The sequence below is a fragment of the Lissotriton helveticus genome, chromosome 2_2 (genome assembly GCF_964261635.1).
Source record: "Lissotriton helveticus chromosome 2_2, aLisHel1.1, whole genome shotgun sequence".
NCBI classification, from domain to species: domain Eukaryota; kingdom Metazoa; phylum Chordata; class Amphibia; order Caudata; family Salamandridae; genus Lissotriton; species Lissotriton helveticus.
The window spans coordinates 368,074,306-368,090,781 of record NC_136060.1 but is presented as its reverse complement, the minus strand read 5'-3'; the positions used below and the strand labels follow the sequence as shown (position 1 = coordinate 368,090,781).

Below are 16,476 nucleotides of genomic sequence, written 5' to 3'. Positions count from 1 at the left end.
CTTGACCCTGCGCCCAATGGGAACAGTCCAGCCCGAGTGAAGTTGTGGCCTTGCTCGTACTGGGCCTTTCAGCAACCTTGGTCGGGTTCACCCACTCCATCCTCCTCAAGGGTCTGTAATGGTTTGCAGGTGGGGTGAAAGACAGGGTCTAAGATAAGTTCTGTTTTTTCTTAGCTGAAAACTCACAGGCCGCCTCACTCCACCTTTTCTTTCAAACAATAAACCACTTACCTGCGGAGTTCCATAAAGGATCAGTGTGCAGTCCGACTGATTAACTTATTAATGGTCCCTTTGGTAGAACTGTTTAAGCAGATGACACTTGACTCCCATGAGGCACAGGGTCAAGACTGATTTGCATATAGCTGGGTCTAAACTGAGGTGGCGAAGTGAGCTACAGAATGATGATGGATTCAACCCAGATCTGTGACTGGGGTGAGTGTCTGAAAAGTTTCAGCGCTCCATCCATCATCTCCTTGTATTTGCTTTGTTCGCCCTAAATTGGCAGGGTATGCCAAGACGTGTGTCCCTTGCTCACTTTGCCACGGGATTCAAGCTAGCCTGGCTGATGAAGGGCGTTACTCAGAAACCGGTCCCAGGATGCTTGATTCCGGTTCTGGGAAGACATGGTTTGGCAGTTCGGGTTGGACTGTTCCCACAAGGCACAGTGACAAGACTGATTTGCGTATAGCTGGGTCTGAACTGAGGTGGTGAAGTGAGCTAAAGAATGATGATGTATGCAACCCAGATCTGTGACTGAAGGGGAGTTCTGTAAAGTTTCTGTGCTCCATCCATCATCTCCTTGTCAGGACAGAATCATGCAGAAGCATTTTAAAGACTACCTTAAAGCTATTGCTAGCTGGATGGAAATGGAAATTAATCATCTTTGACCACACTACAATAAAACTGAGATTCTGATCTTTAGCAACAAGCTTTCATCCTGGTCTGACGCATGGTAACTGCTTAACTTAGTGTCTCCCCTGCCTAAGTGAGCAATGCTGCAAGAGCGGGGATGTCGGTTCAGATCGGCACAACAATGATAATGCGTGGGTTCTGGCAGATGCAGCACTTGATACTCCGTTCCAAAGGCCAAGGGCTAGAGTGGCACAACTTGGCAGAGCAGGGCTCACAGCTGACAGAATCCATTGATCTCCCTGTGACTTAAGAATCAAGAAGCAAGCCAAAAAGCCCTTGGAGATACTTTGGTTCTGGGATGTAGAGATGCCGGTAAAGTCCTTCTCGCTCCCGGGCAAGAAGCAGTAGGCAGCAGACAAACATAGCAAAGCAGTTCAGCAAAGTGGCAGTGCTGGAGGAGAACAGCAGTCTTTCCTCCTGGTAGAATGTCCTCAGTTCCAGAAGTGTTCAGAGTTGGTTGTGTCAGAGGTCCAGAACATATACCCAGTTGTGCCTTTGAAGTGGGGGAGACTACAAAGAGATGCTTTGAAGCGCACAGTGTCCCTTTCTAGCTCACTTTGCCACCCCAGCTGAGACCCAGCCATATGCAAATCAGTCTTGACCCTGCTCCTCATGTGAACAGTCCAGCCCGAAATGCCAAGCAATATCCCTCCTGGACCGAGCAAAATAATGAATGAATGAATTAATTTAAAATGTATATTGCGCTTCAATGCCCAAGCGCGTCTAGGCGCTACTGCGGAGGAATATATCAGAGATGAGAAATGAATGAGGATTTATAATGAGAAAAACAAAGTTTTCAAAGCCTTTCTCAACAATGGTAGTGTTGGGCAATTTTTTATGGGTAAAGGAAGTGAATTCCACAATTTGACAGTGTTGAGCAGAAAACTACTACCTCTCCAGCAAACTCTCCTGAATTTAGGCATCTGCAGAAGTTTGCTCTGAGCTGAACGCAGTGTTCTGCCTGGAAGATACCACAGCAGGTGCTGTTTCAAATATTTGGGTCCAGTACCCTTTAGCACCTTAAACACTAAACACAAGACCTTAAATTCAGATCTCTTCTTCACCGGCAACCAGTGTAGATGTCTTAATCCTTGGCACACCGACTGGAATTTAGGAATATTCAGCAACATCCTGGCAGCGGAGTTTTGAACCTGCTGCAGTTCGAGCCGGTGCTGTTTCTGGAGGCCTAAGTAAAGGGCGTTTCCATAGTCCAGTCTGGCCAATGCCAAAGTTGTCACCAGTGTTTTTACTGCGCTGGGGCAATATAAGGTTTCACCTTCCGAATTAATTTTAAAGTCAGATGTACCTGGGAGGCAACCTTGTTAGTTTGATGTTGGAAGGTGAGCCTGTCATCAAAGATGACGCCCAGATTTGTTACTTTATGCACAGGGGTGGGAAGTGATCCCATAGCTCGAGGCCACCAGCTCTGGGACCAAAAGGAGGTGTTGGAGCCCAACAGGAGAACCTCTGTTTTACTACCATTAAGCTTTAGGCAGTTTGCACTCATCCAGTGATCCACGCAGGCTATGCACTGATTAAAGCGGGCCGCCGTTTCTTCCAGATTGCCTGAGATGGATACTACAATCTGGGTATCATCGCCAGAGGACACCAGCGATAACCCGAACTGCCTGATGACATCAGCTAGGGGGGGTGACGTACAGATTAAACAGTGTCGGGCTCAGAGAGGAGCCCTTCGGCACCCCACAAGGAAGTGAAAATTGTTTCAAACTAGAGTCTCCGATCCGCACACATTGTATCTTGTTGTTGAGGTAGGATTTAAGCAAACTTAGTGCTAGGTTTGAGACTCCCAACTTCTGGAGCCTTTGAATGAGAATGTCATGGTTCACGGTGTTAAAGACCACTGAGAGAGCCAAAAGGATCAGGGCGGCCTTTGCACCGGAGTCCAGCGTGGTGAAGCTCCTCTGCTGCCATAACCAAGGCTGTCTCCATTCCATGCCCTTGCCAGAAGCCGAATTGTGAAGAGTCCAGCAAATTTTCCGAAGACACGAAGGCTGTAAATTGGAGATTTATAATTTTTTCCAGAACCTTAGAAACGGGATCCTTGCTATAGGTCTATAATTGTTGTAATCGCCGGGGTCTAAGATAGGTTTTCTTTAGCAGAGGGAGAATAGAAACCTTCTTCCAGGCCTCTGGAAAGACGCCGGACTTAAGGATCTCATTATAAAGCAAGCCGAGTTGCTCGCGAATTTCATCAGCTGCCAGATGGAATATTTTAGGGGGGGTAAGGGTCTGATGGAGCCCCTGCTTTTACTGATCTAGCTATCTGCGAGACCTGGTCTCCGTTGGGAGGGATGGAAGCATTCAAACCGTCGCCAGGCTGACAAGGAGATGTAGAGGGTTGATTCACTTGAGACTCAATATCATTTCCTCTAAAGGAATCTTAGATATAAAGCACCTTGTCACTAAAAGAATCTGCGAGCTGATTACAGAAAGCAACACTGCTATTCAGTACTGATGGAGTAGGTAGTGTCACTAATTCCTTTAAGGTTGAAAAAAGTATTTTGCTTGAATTGCCTGCCTGCTTGATTTTCTCTGAAACGTAGTTGCTTCTTTTCTTAAAGATCATCTTTTTAGATTTGCTCAGTGATTGTGAATAGAACGTTTTCTCGGCTTCCATATACGTTTTTCTCCAGCGCCTCTCTGCTCGTTTGCAGAGTTGCTTCTGGGTACGTAGTGAGTCACAAAACCAGGGTTCTGATTTATTTAACCATTTGCTAGTAAATGTTTTTTCAGGGGCTAGGATATTTACTGCAGTTTCTAACCAATTAGTAAAACTGTTAGTGGCTGTGTTAACTTTGAGTATTAGGATCAGTTTAGAAGCAACTAGTGCTAATTGCAGTTGTTGTGGACAGATTTCCTTCCAGTTCCTCCCTTTAAACGTCCTGAGGGCAGAATGAGGACGAGTAAGATGGTGGGAAGAGGTAAACACAAACCGAATGGCCATGTGATTAGACCATGAGATTGGCAAAATCTCCTGCACTTTCAAATGTGGATTCGATGTGAATATCCCATCTAGAGTGTGCCCGCCTTCATGAGTTGGATGCTTGACCAGTTATTCCATCGAGACACTGGCCATCAACTCTAGAAGCGAGATTGTATATTGGTCATTTATATTTTCTAGGTGACAGTTGAAGTCACCTAGGATAGAAAAGTCCTGAAAGTCATCACTAGAGCCGATAATATAACCTATAGTCTCTACAAACTTGTTTTTTGCCCCTGGAGGTGCCCCTGGAGGTCTATACAGCAATGTACCATTGAATATATCATTTTCGCTCATAGTGATATTAAATGAAAGCAATTCACAGTCAGGGCCACTTCCTAAAGTGCAACTTTTTATCAATAGGTTATCCTTTAAAATAATCGCTAGTCGCCCTCCCTGTTTATCCTGTGTGTCATTCATGATTAGAAAATATCCTTGGGGAATGGCTAAGGAGAGCTCAGGATCAGACGTACTATCTGCTCACGTTTCTGTAACAAATGCCATATCTATATTATGGGCTGCCAGCAGCTCGGCAAATTCGATATTATGTTTAATTAAAGAGCGCGCGTTCAGGAGCAGTCCTTGGAGGGACTTAAATAAAGCTGTTTGCGGATAGAAGTGCTGTTGTGTACTTGAACCACATTTTATTTTAGTGAAAAGAAAATCCATGTCACATAAAGGGCATTTCTTAGGCTCGTTCAAAGGATCGAGTTGCGGGCAGGAGTCTTCCAACTGGGCATTAAGATTCAACAAATTATCTCTTGTGTACTTTAGATTAGGTCCCAATAACAGTAGAGAATGAACGGGGGTGGCCCTGAGCCTGGTCCAGGTGCTGACGGGCGCAGATGGGTTTGCCTTTGGCGCGCTGCACACGCCTGCTGCGTGTCTGTTCCGGCATGCTGCTTAAACAGCAGTAAGTCGGACGTCTCTGGCAAGCATCAGCTGTTCCCGACCTGGAAGTGCTGGCAAGTATGTCCGGTGCCTTAGCCCTCTGCAACAAATGGCACAAGCTGCGGCGGAACGGGGCGGGGAGAGAAGGTCAAAACAACTTCCACAGTCACCCAGGCTAACAAAACGGAACCGAAGCGCCAGTGAGTAACGAAACAATAAATCTAAAAGTCTGTTAAAATCCTAACAGGATAACATCCTGAGACCAGTTTCAGGGTAACACTCCTCATCAGCCAACTATATATTGAATTCAGTGGCAAAGTGAGCAAGGGACCCACATCTGAGCATACCCCGAAACAGGTTCTAGGATGATTGTTTCCAGTCCAAGGAGGACCTGGCTTGGCAGTTAGGGCTGAACTGTTTCCATGGGGAGCAGAGTCAAGACTGATTTGCATATGCCTGGTCCAAACTGGGGTGGCATGGAGAGCAAAAAAATGATGGCTTAAAAAGTTTCAGCACTCCGTCCATCATTTTGTTGTGTTGCTGAGTGGGTTAACTAGCCAGGTCGACATGGCAGTTTAGAAATTGCACATACAGGCTCTGCAGTGGCAGGCCTTAGACATGTTTAAAGGGCTACTTAAGCAGTTGGCACAATCAGTGCTGCAAGCCCAAAAGTGACATTTGATTTACAGGCCCTGGGGACATGTAGAGCACTTTATTAGGGACTTAAAAGTAAATTAAATATGCCAATTGTGGATAAACCAATGTTACCATATTTTAAGTAAAGAGCACATGCACTTTGGCACTTTTTAGCAGGGATAAAGTGCCCAGATTCATCAAGCCAGCAAAAACGAATTCAGCAAAACAGTAAAAAACAAGAGGACGGAAGACAAAATGTCAGGGGAAATCACGCCAAGGAAGCCAGGTCTAATAAGGCTCTATCAAGAACTCAAGACTTCTGAACCTGTGTCTGTCCAGCCCCAGGATATTTTAATCCAAGTAGCAGTGCACTCTAGACATATAAATAAGTATTATATGCATTCAGTTTGTCATAAACAGATTCTACTTTTGAGAAATAAAAAATTCAAGAGGCAAAAAAGGTTTCAAAAATCATTGTTTATTTTATTTGCATGTACAATCAATTTAAGTGCAAAATGTACAAAAAGAGAACACTTTATTGTAGCCAACAGCTATTGATTTTACCACAATGCCCACTTTGGCTGGCACATCTTTTGCAGTGAATAGCTCTCAATCAACACCATTTCAAATTACGTCTTCTTGTAAAAATGTCAAAGACTTTCATCAAGATATAAATATTCGTGGCTCGCAAAGAATTATCTTGCATTGTAAAACAATTGTGTAATGTTTGCTAGTGAAATCACATATATATATATATATATATATTCGTAGGAATGGCGTTTTTTTAGGATGAGCTTGTCCATCTCCTGATGCTTATAGTTGGAAGTTCTGAAAACACTAATCTTGATAATGGTGAAATCATGCAGTACTTTCCTACACAGTAGAATATTGGCATGGATTATGCGTTTGAACAGCAGACCTCGATCTTAAATACACACTTTAGAAACAGCTGAAATTGTGCAAAACTATTACCAATGGAAAGGAATGACCTGTGGTACACAATATAACACTAAACAATCTTACAACTATGCCTGTATATCTCCAGTTCTACATCAGAGCAACACGTAATTTCCTTTAGCAACACGTAATTTCCTTTTAAATTGATTAAGAAGACAATAAACCTAGAGGAGATTTAAATTACATGTGGAGTCAGGTAAACAGACAAATGCCTTCTTGGCAAATTGTAAAGGGTGTTAATTATGGACATCCTATCCTAACTACTATTATGATGAACTTCAAAGTTCATTGTGTGTTAGCCCGTCTCTGGATATTCTGCCAGTTAGGTCTTGAAGGTGCTTCTTTACCTGCAGAAATGAAAATGAAAAAAGTGTATAGTTTACAACACTGACCTATTAAACTCAGTCTTCGAAAGAAGATATAAATCAATATTTTTCTCATATAATACAGGAGTACAACAGCAGTAATCTTGCACCCAGAAGCACAGATCTCGATGGGGATTGGTGATTGTAGCATGTGAAAACAGCCCACTCCAAGTTTAACCCTGAGAAATGTGACATAATAGCAACAGATTTTTGAACACTGATAACGGAGTTTTTTTGCACTTCACTGGGCCATTTTTACAGTCACACATTTTACCTGCTTTAAAATGACTGAATGGTTGTGGAGAGGGACACTTGAAACTCGAAAATTCCGGACGATAAGCAGGCCCAGACTAGGAACAGCAACCAGCTCTGGCAGGTTGCAGCTTGACCGGCCCTGGGTGGGGGAGGGGGGGATGTGGGGAGAATAAAATAGCAAAACTAGCCCCCAGTAAGAAAACCGGCAGCCGCGGCCACAAAAGTTCCCCGGCTGGGCCCCCACCCCCTCCGGGGAACTGCTACGGTCAGTCCGGTCCTGACTATATCCTTTCACATATGTGTGCATATGTATGCAATTTAAGGGATAACCCATCACAGAGTGTGTAAGCCAGAAACTCTCTAGCAGCCATCTTTAACACAAACATGTGGTTTTGTGTTAAAGTACATAAACCCAAGAAAGCAGAATAACTTATTACACAAATCTGAGTGTTGTAACATTTAGAATCCTCAAGCCGACGCCTGTGTCTCTGTATGGACTTTAAACCCTCCTGCTCCGCCCCCAATTTTGCAGGATGTGATATTCAAATCCTCTAATTACTTCTAAAATGCTCAGAAGGGCACTGGGGAAATCTGTGCATTACTCAAAGCAAGAACGGACCACATCAGTACCCATGCGAAGAACAACATTTATAGATGAAATCTGTGACCATATCAAGACACTAATCTATTTCTGCTACAGGCAATAGGCCAAACCACATAAGCAGGGTGCCGTTTATAGTGGAAAAAGTGATGGAATGGATGGTGGTAGGAAGTTTGTGGATACTCACATAGACTTTTAACTCTCCCTCACAGAAATGTGAGGAAAATACATGCTTTTAACCACACGTTGGCACTCGCAGGGCAGTCTGGGTAAGAAACATCATTTTAGACTCGCGATGCAGTTTAATTTTCAGAATTGTCTGATTTTTTACAGGCTTCCCGGAGTGGTGGCCGTGCCAGGCTCTACTGAAGCTAACCACATCACTAAAATGGGTTAATTTTAAAGGCAGAATCTTGATCTTTCTATGTTGCGTTTTGGGGGCTCTCTCGTCGTATACAACAGGCCCAGTGTCATAAGGGACTCCACGTAGACCAAAGCAAGGCTTAACTTCCTTATTTCACTTGTTAATGTCACATATGGCATAATGTGTTCATCTGGCACGGAGTCCGACTGCTTTTTAAATCCCTGCCAGTGTCCGCTACATGCACGCGTTAAAAATACTAATAACATTGAAATGTGTCTTGAAGAGTGCCTCGAGACACATTGCATACATCGCATCACCTTCCCCCTTTAAAAAAAAACTAAAACAGAATTTGCTAAATATACATTAGATTGCAAATTTGGAAAACGATGCATTAAAACAATACATATGAGGTTGCATAGTGAGCACTTTTTTGACATGATTCCGTCTCTTCTTTAACATACTAATATTCTATATAGTCTACTACCTTATGAAATCAAAGTTCTTGAGAACCTTCCTGTTTTGTGATATTATCACCACTTCTTTACCTTTACAATCCCGGTCATCATGACCCAGTAATTAAAGAGTAAAATAATGGCAATTACTTCTATTTTTACCACTTTGTTTTAATTATTTTTTGGTTTTGACAATTTTTTGGTTTTTCTCAGGGAAGACCCCGAGCAATCTGAACACATGACCCTTTGCTGAATTCTGAAGGTTTACTTTTTAGAAATGTATAGCTTTCCTGGTTCACCCATGGCTTTCATACCGGTTTTCACCACAACCTGGAAACAGACAGAAACAACCAAAAACAGGGAAATAAATGGACTACTAGTTAAAAAAAAAACCATTAACGCATAAAATTATATTTTTACAAGTCTACCTTTTGCTGAAAGCTGGAAAGAAGGTGATCTCAACACAACAAACCTTTTGTTGATGGAATTTTTAGGAAAAAAAACACTTTCTTGCACAACACTTTTTTTCACATTTTTCACAAATCCCCCACAATTTTGTTATATTTTGGCTATTTTTTGGTTCCCCCGGGAGAATCCACAAACCCTGGGTACCTTTACAATCCCCAACATGAGGGAAAAATGGTGCAGATGTGGCCTGGATGCCTTTTGTTGAAAGTAAGTTATCAAGGCTTGAACGCAAAGTGCCCCAAACATTGTCTCAGCATTACAAGGTTAAAACAGTGCTGGCAAGACAAAGATCTGCTTTGCACAGCGAGTGAGTGTTGTGCAGCAATGAAATAAAGGACGGACAGAACTCTTAAAATCCACTATTAATCAGTTCCATGGTGATAGCAGCAGCACAAAGTCTTTACAACGCAAGATAACCGGAACAGAGGAACTTTCATAACAGCATGCGCAGCCAGCTGGTCTACAAACCTTATAACCCAATTCTTTCGTCTTTTCGGCCAGCATGGTGTATTTTTCTTTGTTTCTGAGTAGATGTTCTTTGTCACCGGTCTTTTCGACATGCTTTAGTTTTTCATGGGAGATTTCCAGCTGTTTCTGATAATGCTGGTGCTTCTCGACTTTTGCTTCAAAATGTTTTAGCTCCTCCTAGAATGTGAACAAAGAGTGAATGTTATATCAGATTGAAACACGGGCGGGTGGGCGATCTTTCAGGGTACCCAACTTTTAAAAAAATGCATCGATCCTCCCATTCTATTTGATGCTCTCATTCAATTAATTTCAAAGAATCTTGTAATATAAATGTAGGAAACATAAAAACGACCGACTTCGCAGGCAATTGAATCTCAAAGAATACTGTACACAGAAGGAACAATATACTGCTTAAATGTGGGTCAATAGATGAAAAGAGGAAGAAAAAAGATGGCTTTGTTCAAGCGCTGTCCTATTCTAGCTGCAATCCCATTAAGACAGGATACATATGGATTCTGATTTCAAACAATGAAGATAACATTTGTATATATCACGATTAAGATGTGAGAGGACAAGTGAGCGGTTGTTTTCCCTGCCCCCAACATGCCACCCCAAGTCAGGAAACAAGGGAGAGAGGCAAATAAACAAATATGAAAACGCAGGCAAACTGTAGGTAGCTGGCTTTTTATGTAGAAGTGCCTATGTAAGGGCACACCATGCAAAAAGTACAGACAACACTTATTGGTTTAGAGGTCGTAAATGAATAATCCCAAGTGCTTTATTTATGGTAGTGTGGTCGAGCCGTTTAGGCTTATCAGAGGGTAGTGTGAGACATGTGTTGCACACAGTTATTAATTTAGAAAAATAACATATTTTTCTATATTTTTAGACACCAAGATTATCGGAATCAGTTAAGTACTTTCAGAGTTATAGATTTTTGTAGAAATAGAAAATACAGTAGAATAACTTTTTGATGTATGAACCTCGAACGCAGATATGTTATCCTCTGGTAGAAACATACACTGCATGGATATAATTGCAAACGATTTTGGAGAGTGCCTTCTAGCACTTAAGGTGTTTAGTGGCCAAGGTACAGAAACCACCATCACGTCGATTTTACCGCACTTGGGATGTCCGCGTGCAGAGGTGCTGGTCGCATTGGTAGCCTCGAGCACTACGCGTTAAAGTCTATAGGAGAAGCACCTGCAAAAGAAAGGCTGCAAGTGGGGGCTCTTGAGGGTGTCTGGAGCACAGGAACAGTCAGTTCACGTGAGCCCGGGCTGGGGGGCTCCAGTGCAGAGTTTTTTTGTCTGGTTGGTTGATGTAGTTAAGAGGTTCTCACCTGGCTTTGGTGACCTGGAGAGGGAGAGAAAACAGGGCTGCAGGCCCACTCTCGACAAAGGCCTCATGGACCCTGTAGTCGCTAGACTGCAGCTCTGGCTTATGGCCCGTGCACGCACTGATCCTGTCATCCCTAAGTGTGGGCAGCTGTAGGTCGTCTTTGGGGACAACACCTGTTCGGAGGCGGAGCTGCTCGACAGCATGAGAGCTGGGCACCATATGAGATGCTGCCCCACAAAATGGAGGCAGCCGAGTCATAATGGTCTCAATCACTTGGCTATGTGGTGGGCTGTGGTGCATTATGCAGTCCGAAACAGGAGGCAATCCCCTCTCCCAGTGGGAGATACATTTGAGGAAGGCAGGTGGGGGGTTAGGCCTTAGGGTGGCACACAGTGCCCCCTGCAAATGGCGTCCCTGAGGTGGGAGGTGCACGCAGATGGCGATAAACATGATAGGGAGACCGAAGGGACCGAAGATGGGACCGGCGTCGGACCCCACCAAAACAAGGGAATACTCAGTCAGAGAAAGAGCACCTGAAAAAGGATCAGACCTGGCGGACCACACCCCAGCCATCCTGATAGCTATCAGAGATGCAAAAACTGCTTGGAGCTCAAAATCGGAGAGTTCGCCCTGAACCAGGGACTCTTATGGGCAGACCACAAAAAGCTGGCAGGCACGGTGGGTGACTCTGAAGTCACACTGGCCTGGTTGAAACCTACATTTGCGGAAAGCGAAAAGAGGATCCAGACTCTTCAGAAGACTATTGATCAACTACTGGAAAAGGTGGAAGACGCGGAGGGGCGCGGGGGCCCCAGAGAAATCAGATAGCCCAAGCATAAAAATATTCCAGGAAGATTGGCTCCTCTCAGAGGTTTTGTGAGGCAAAGCATCCACAATGTTTACAGTGGAATGGGCACATGGGTACCGGGAAGGCAGCCGGTGCCTGGGTTGCTGCCAAGGCTGATTGTGGCCCGTTTGCTCAATTTCCGAGACAGGGACGACATCCTACATGTGGCACATGTCCAAGGCCCATGGCAGGTAGCTGGCAGTACGGTGAGTATATACCTGAACTATACCAACGCTGTAAAGCACCAAAGAGAATCCTTCCTGAGCATTGAGAGACACCTCTGGACAATCAACCTGAAAAAGCTAGTATTCTTCCCAGCATGGGTGCGAATAGTTTCCAAAGGAGAGTCCCACTTCAACACCTCTGCCCCAGATGCGTGGGACTGGCTCGAATCACAGGACTTTCCGCTCCAAGAGCAAAGGGAGACGAACCAACCGGTGCAGTGGCAAAACCATAGGCCAAGATGTAGATCATGCAGACGCCAGCAGACGGCTCTATTAAGGTGCCGGCAGAGTCGGACAAGGTCAAAGTGGTCGCTGACATCCAACAATACTGCTCTCTTGACACCAATAACAAATGGACGTCTCTCTCAAAGGAGTCGGAAAAGGGGTCCAGCTACTTCGAAGAGCTGCAGGAGAATGGGGAAGATGCAGTATTGGCAGTTGTCACCCTGATTATGGCAGACATTATCGTTTAAAGACACTGGCAGCTGTCCAGACTGAGAAACACACAGGGATGAATACCGCCAAGACCCGCCACAATTGGCATGTGGACAACAAGGCCACTAGGCCGAGCCAGCCTTCTCGGTTACTTGAACTGAACAGCTGTGATCAATGATGTTTCACTTTGTTGTACTGAGGCAACAGACATCTTGGACATTGGGGGGTGGATAGTTCTAGACCCAAAGCACGAGAGAGTTAGGAGGGGAGGGGGAATTTAGAGGCATGATGGGGAACATCTCAAATTCAACACCAGCCCACATAACCACGTATTCATGACGATGCCTTTAGCAAAGTCCACCAACCCGGGGCTAGGCCTTTAGGTGTTGTCCTGGAATGTGATTGGCCTTGGCAGTAAACTCAAGTAGGGGTCACGTGGAAGTACCTCGGGCGCTATAACCCAAACACCATATTTCTGCAGGAAACACATGAGGCAGGCTATACCTGCACAGTACTAAACCATGGCAGATATACACTGCTTGCCCACGCAGGTTTCTTGACGGGGTCCGGGGGAATGGGCATCCTGGTCCGGAAAATCCTCCCTTTCCAGGTGACCCATGGGTGGATGCCAGGCATCGGTGGGTGGACGCTGAATCTGGGAAAGGTTGCTGCTCACCTCCTCGTACTGAAAACAGAAGGGTAGGACAAAATGGGGAGGTGGGCCGTGGAGATGCCAGAGGCGCTGCTCCTGGGAGGGGGGGGGGGGGGGGAGGAGAGGTACCTTGAATTTGGCCCTGCAAGTGGGCCTGGACAGGACAACGCGGTCTGGGGATAGACCTAGGCCTGACACATGGCTGGCCTCCTTCGTAGACTCCCTAGGGATGATGGACCTCTGGAGGGTGGAGCACCTAGAGAACAGACAACACACATATGCTTCAAAACAGATGCGGTCCATGTCCAGACAAGACTGCCTGTAGATGCCCTGCCACTTATTGCATTGATTTTCCCACACAAACAATCTTATCATGAGGCACTTCTGACCACTCACTACTGACAATGCAACTAACCATCACTATCACAGGGAAAAAGGGGGGGGGGGACCGGAAGCTAGACCCATGGGAGCTCCGCGTGACATCATCAGTGTTGTGCGAGTAACCACTTCCGGCACAAAGAAAGCTCTAGTTTGAAGAACTAGTTTGGCTGCCTAGATGTTCAGGTATGGAGGCTTGGGTGACAAAGTCTGAAGTTCGCTGATCCTCTGGACAGAAGTTATTGCCACCAGGAAGGCCATCTTGACTGTAAGGAGCCTGAGAGGACAGTTGTGCAAGGGCTCAAACTGAGCGCACACCTGGAATGTCAAGACTACATTAAGGCCCCACTGAGGCATGATGAAGCATGAAGGAGGAAACATATTGCAGACCTTTCATGAACCTATGTACAACAGGGGATTTGAAGAGGAGTGGCTGGTCAGGCAACCAAAAAAAAAGGCTGAGAATGCAGAAAGCTAGCCCTTTAAAGGTAACCAGAACAGAGTTCTAATGGTTAAGGGAAAGGATAAGGAGTTGGAGCTGAGAGAGAGGAGCAGAAAGAGTCTATCCGTTTCTCTGCACACCATGCCACAAACTTGCCCCAGCGGCTGGCGTATACTGTTTTGGTGGAGGGAAGCATGGCGGCCAGAATAACACCTCAGACTTCGGGCAGAAGGTCAAAAACTGTCAACCTTCACTACTCAATCTCCACGCATGAAGGCGGACGCGTTGACAGGTTCAGATGGAGAACCTTTCCCTGCTTCTGCGACAGAAGATCCTCCCAAAGGGGCAACCTGATCGGAGGACCGATGGCCATGCTCAACATCTCAAGATAACAAGCTCTCCAAGCCCAGTCCAGAGCCATAAGGATGACTTGTGCTTGGACGCACCTGATCCTCTTAAGTACTCTGGGCAGGAGTGGTAAGGGCAGAAAGGCATACAGGAGGCCTGAGCTCCACGCGAGCAGAAAAGTGTCTCTGAGCGAGTGCCACACCTTGGAAACTCCAGCACACAGAACTGCTGACATTGCGTGTTCTCGGCAATGGTGAACAGATCTAAACAAGTCTCCCCCCACTGCTGAAAGAGACATTGCAGCACCTCCGGATGGAGATGCAATTTGCGATATACTAAGCATCTACAGCTGAGTTTGTCCATCCTGATGATCAGAGAGCCCGCCAGGTGTTGAACCTGAGGTTCCAACCATGTCCAGCGACAGAGTTTCTTGACAAAGGGTCCATGACCCCACCCCGTCCTGTTTGTTGCAGTACCACATGGTGGTGGTGTTCTCCCTGAATACATGTTCTAGCCTTCCATTGATCTAGGGTAGAAAGGCTTTCAATGCCAGCCAGATTGCCCAGGGTTCCAGAAGGTTGATGTGGAATACGGATTCCGCTGGAGACCAGAGGCCTCTGATCTCCACCGCTCCCAGATGGCTGCCCCATCCCAGAAGCGATGCATCTGAAACCACTGTGAGATTGGGTCAGCGGCAGACCCCCTCTTCCTTCCACAACCCAATCGCGGTTTGCTAACCACCACTGCGTATCTTTAGCAGTTCCCTCTGAGATCTGGACCATGTCAGATAGTTTCCCCTACTACTGCGTCCACTGGAACTTTAGGTCTCACTGTAGAGCCTGTATATGCCAATGGTCATATGTCACAAGCAGAATGCAAGAGGCAATGAGTCCCAGCAGCTTCAGAGTCTGTCTTACCAAAATCCAGGATAGAGGCTGAATCATCAGTATCACAGCCTGAATATCCTGGACCTGCCTTTTGGGGGGATAGGCCCGAAAATGCATTGTGTCCAGAACCGCTCTGATGAAAGAGTAACTTTGGCATGTTAATAGTGAACCCCAGTGTATGCAGGAGGTCAGCCATAGTCTGGAGGTGGGAGACAACAGCCTGGTGAAAGCCTACCTTCACCAGCCAGCCGTTGAGACAGGGAAAGACTGGCCCCCCTGATCTCCGCAAATGAGCTGCAACCAACGCCATCACCTTGGTGAACCCCTGATGAGCGCTGGTAAGGCCAAAAGGAAGCACGGTAAACTGAAAGTGTTTAGCAGGCAACACAAGTGGGCAGGCAAGAGGGTAATGTGGAAATATGCATCCTGCTAGTCCAACGCTACCATCTAGTCTGCTGGGTCCAGGGCAGACAGGACTTGAGTAAGCATGAGCATTTTGAACTTCTCCTGGAGGATGAAATTGAAAAGGCGCATACCAAGGATCGTACGATGTCCTCATCCTTCTTGGGAACCAGAAATTAGCGTAAATAGCAACCACAACCTACTTTTGGCATCAGCACACTCTCTATGGCTCCCTTGGCCAAGAGAGCTGTCACTTCCTGGCAGAGCAGGGTAAGCTGGTCCTCAGTCAACCTGTTGCAAATAGGTTGCATGGGTCGAGGTATTGTCGTGAAGGAGAGAGAGCAGTCCCTTCGGATAATTTGAAGAGCCTCGTCCGATGTGATAGACCCCCAGTGGGGCTGGTAATGGCATTTCCTGCCACCCACTTGGTGCCCATGATGTAAGGGGGACTAAAGGTATTTGGAGGCAGCCGAGGGGGAAGGGAGATGGAATGGCCCGACCTCTGGTTTCCCAGCCTACGGGGTCTGTGGGTACTGGGTCCAGAGCCATGCAGAAGCTAGGAACATTGAGCGTCGTGGTGGCTGGGTGTGTAAAGATCCGGCTGGATCCCCTTCTGTGACCATGAAATGAGTGAGAGTTCCTGCCCGTAGCTCTGCTCTTTTTGAAGCACTCCATTGAATCTGCCTCGTCTCTGGAGAGAGAGGAGCCATCATAGCGCATGTCCAAAATCGATGCTTGGACATCACCTGAAAAGCCAGTTGTTCTCAGCCAGGCGTGGCGCCATAAGGCCACAGCCGATGAAACCGATCTGCCTAGCAAGTCGGGGGTATCCAACCCACATATGATCGTGAACTTAGCTGCATCTCTCCCATTAGGAACCATAGGCAGTACCTGGGCAACCGAATCCCTTATAGACTGGGAGCAACGGCCCAAAAGGCTTGCAGTGTACATGAACTGCAGTGACAGACCGGTGGTCCAGCCTCTTGGATTCCCTATCCAGTGGGCGGAAGGGAATGCACCAGGATTTACACAGGAAGTAAAGGCTTGGACCACCAAGCACTTCGGGGTAGGGTGTTGTGTAAGGAAATTGGGGTCCCTTGGGGTGGGGTGATGGCAGTGGGCAATCGTCCTGTTCATAGGAGCCCCTGTG

At 46.2% G+C, this 16,476-nt stretch overlaps 1 protein-coding gene and 1 long non-coding RNA gene across 3 annotated transcripts in view; one reads left to right on the top strand and one right to left on the bottom strand.

Annotated features, from left to right (window-relative positions):
• The window catches only part of LOC144821843 (uncharacterized), a 427,743-nt gene that overhangs the window by 70,339 nt on the left and 340,928 nt on the right, over window positions 1-16,476 (top strand). The gene's annotated exons all lie outside the window — the stretch shown is intronic.
• Window positions 5,899-16,476, bottom strand: part of LRPAP1 (LDL receptor related protein associated protein 1) — a 142,872-nt gene continuing 132,294 nt past the window's right edge. Inside the window, exons 7-8 of the mRNA XM_078678538.1 lie at window positions 9,371-9,547; window positions 5,899-6,744 (exon numbers count right to left, since the gene is read on the bottom strand). Coding sequence (XP_078534664.1) covers window positions 6,676-6,744; window positions 9,371-9,547 — 246 coding nt within the window. The 3' untranslated portion in view covers window positions 5,899-6,675. The remainder of the gene's footprint in view (window positions 6,745-9,370; window positions 9,548-16,476) is intronic.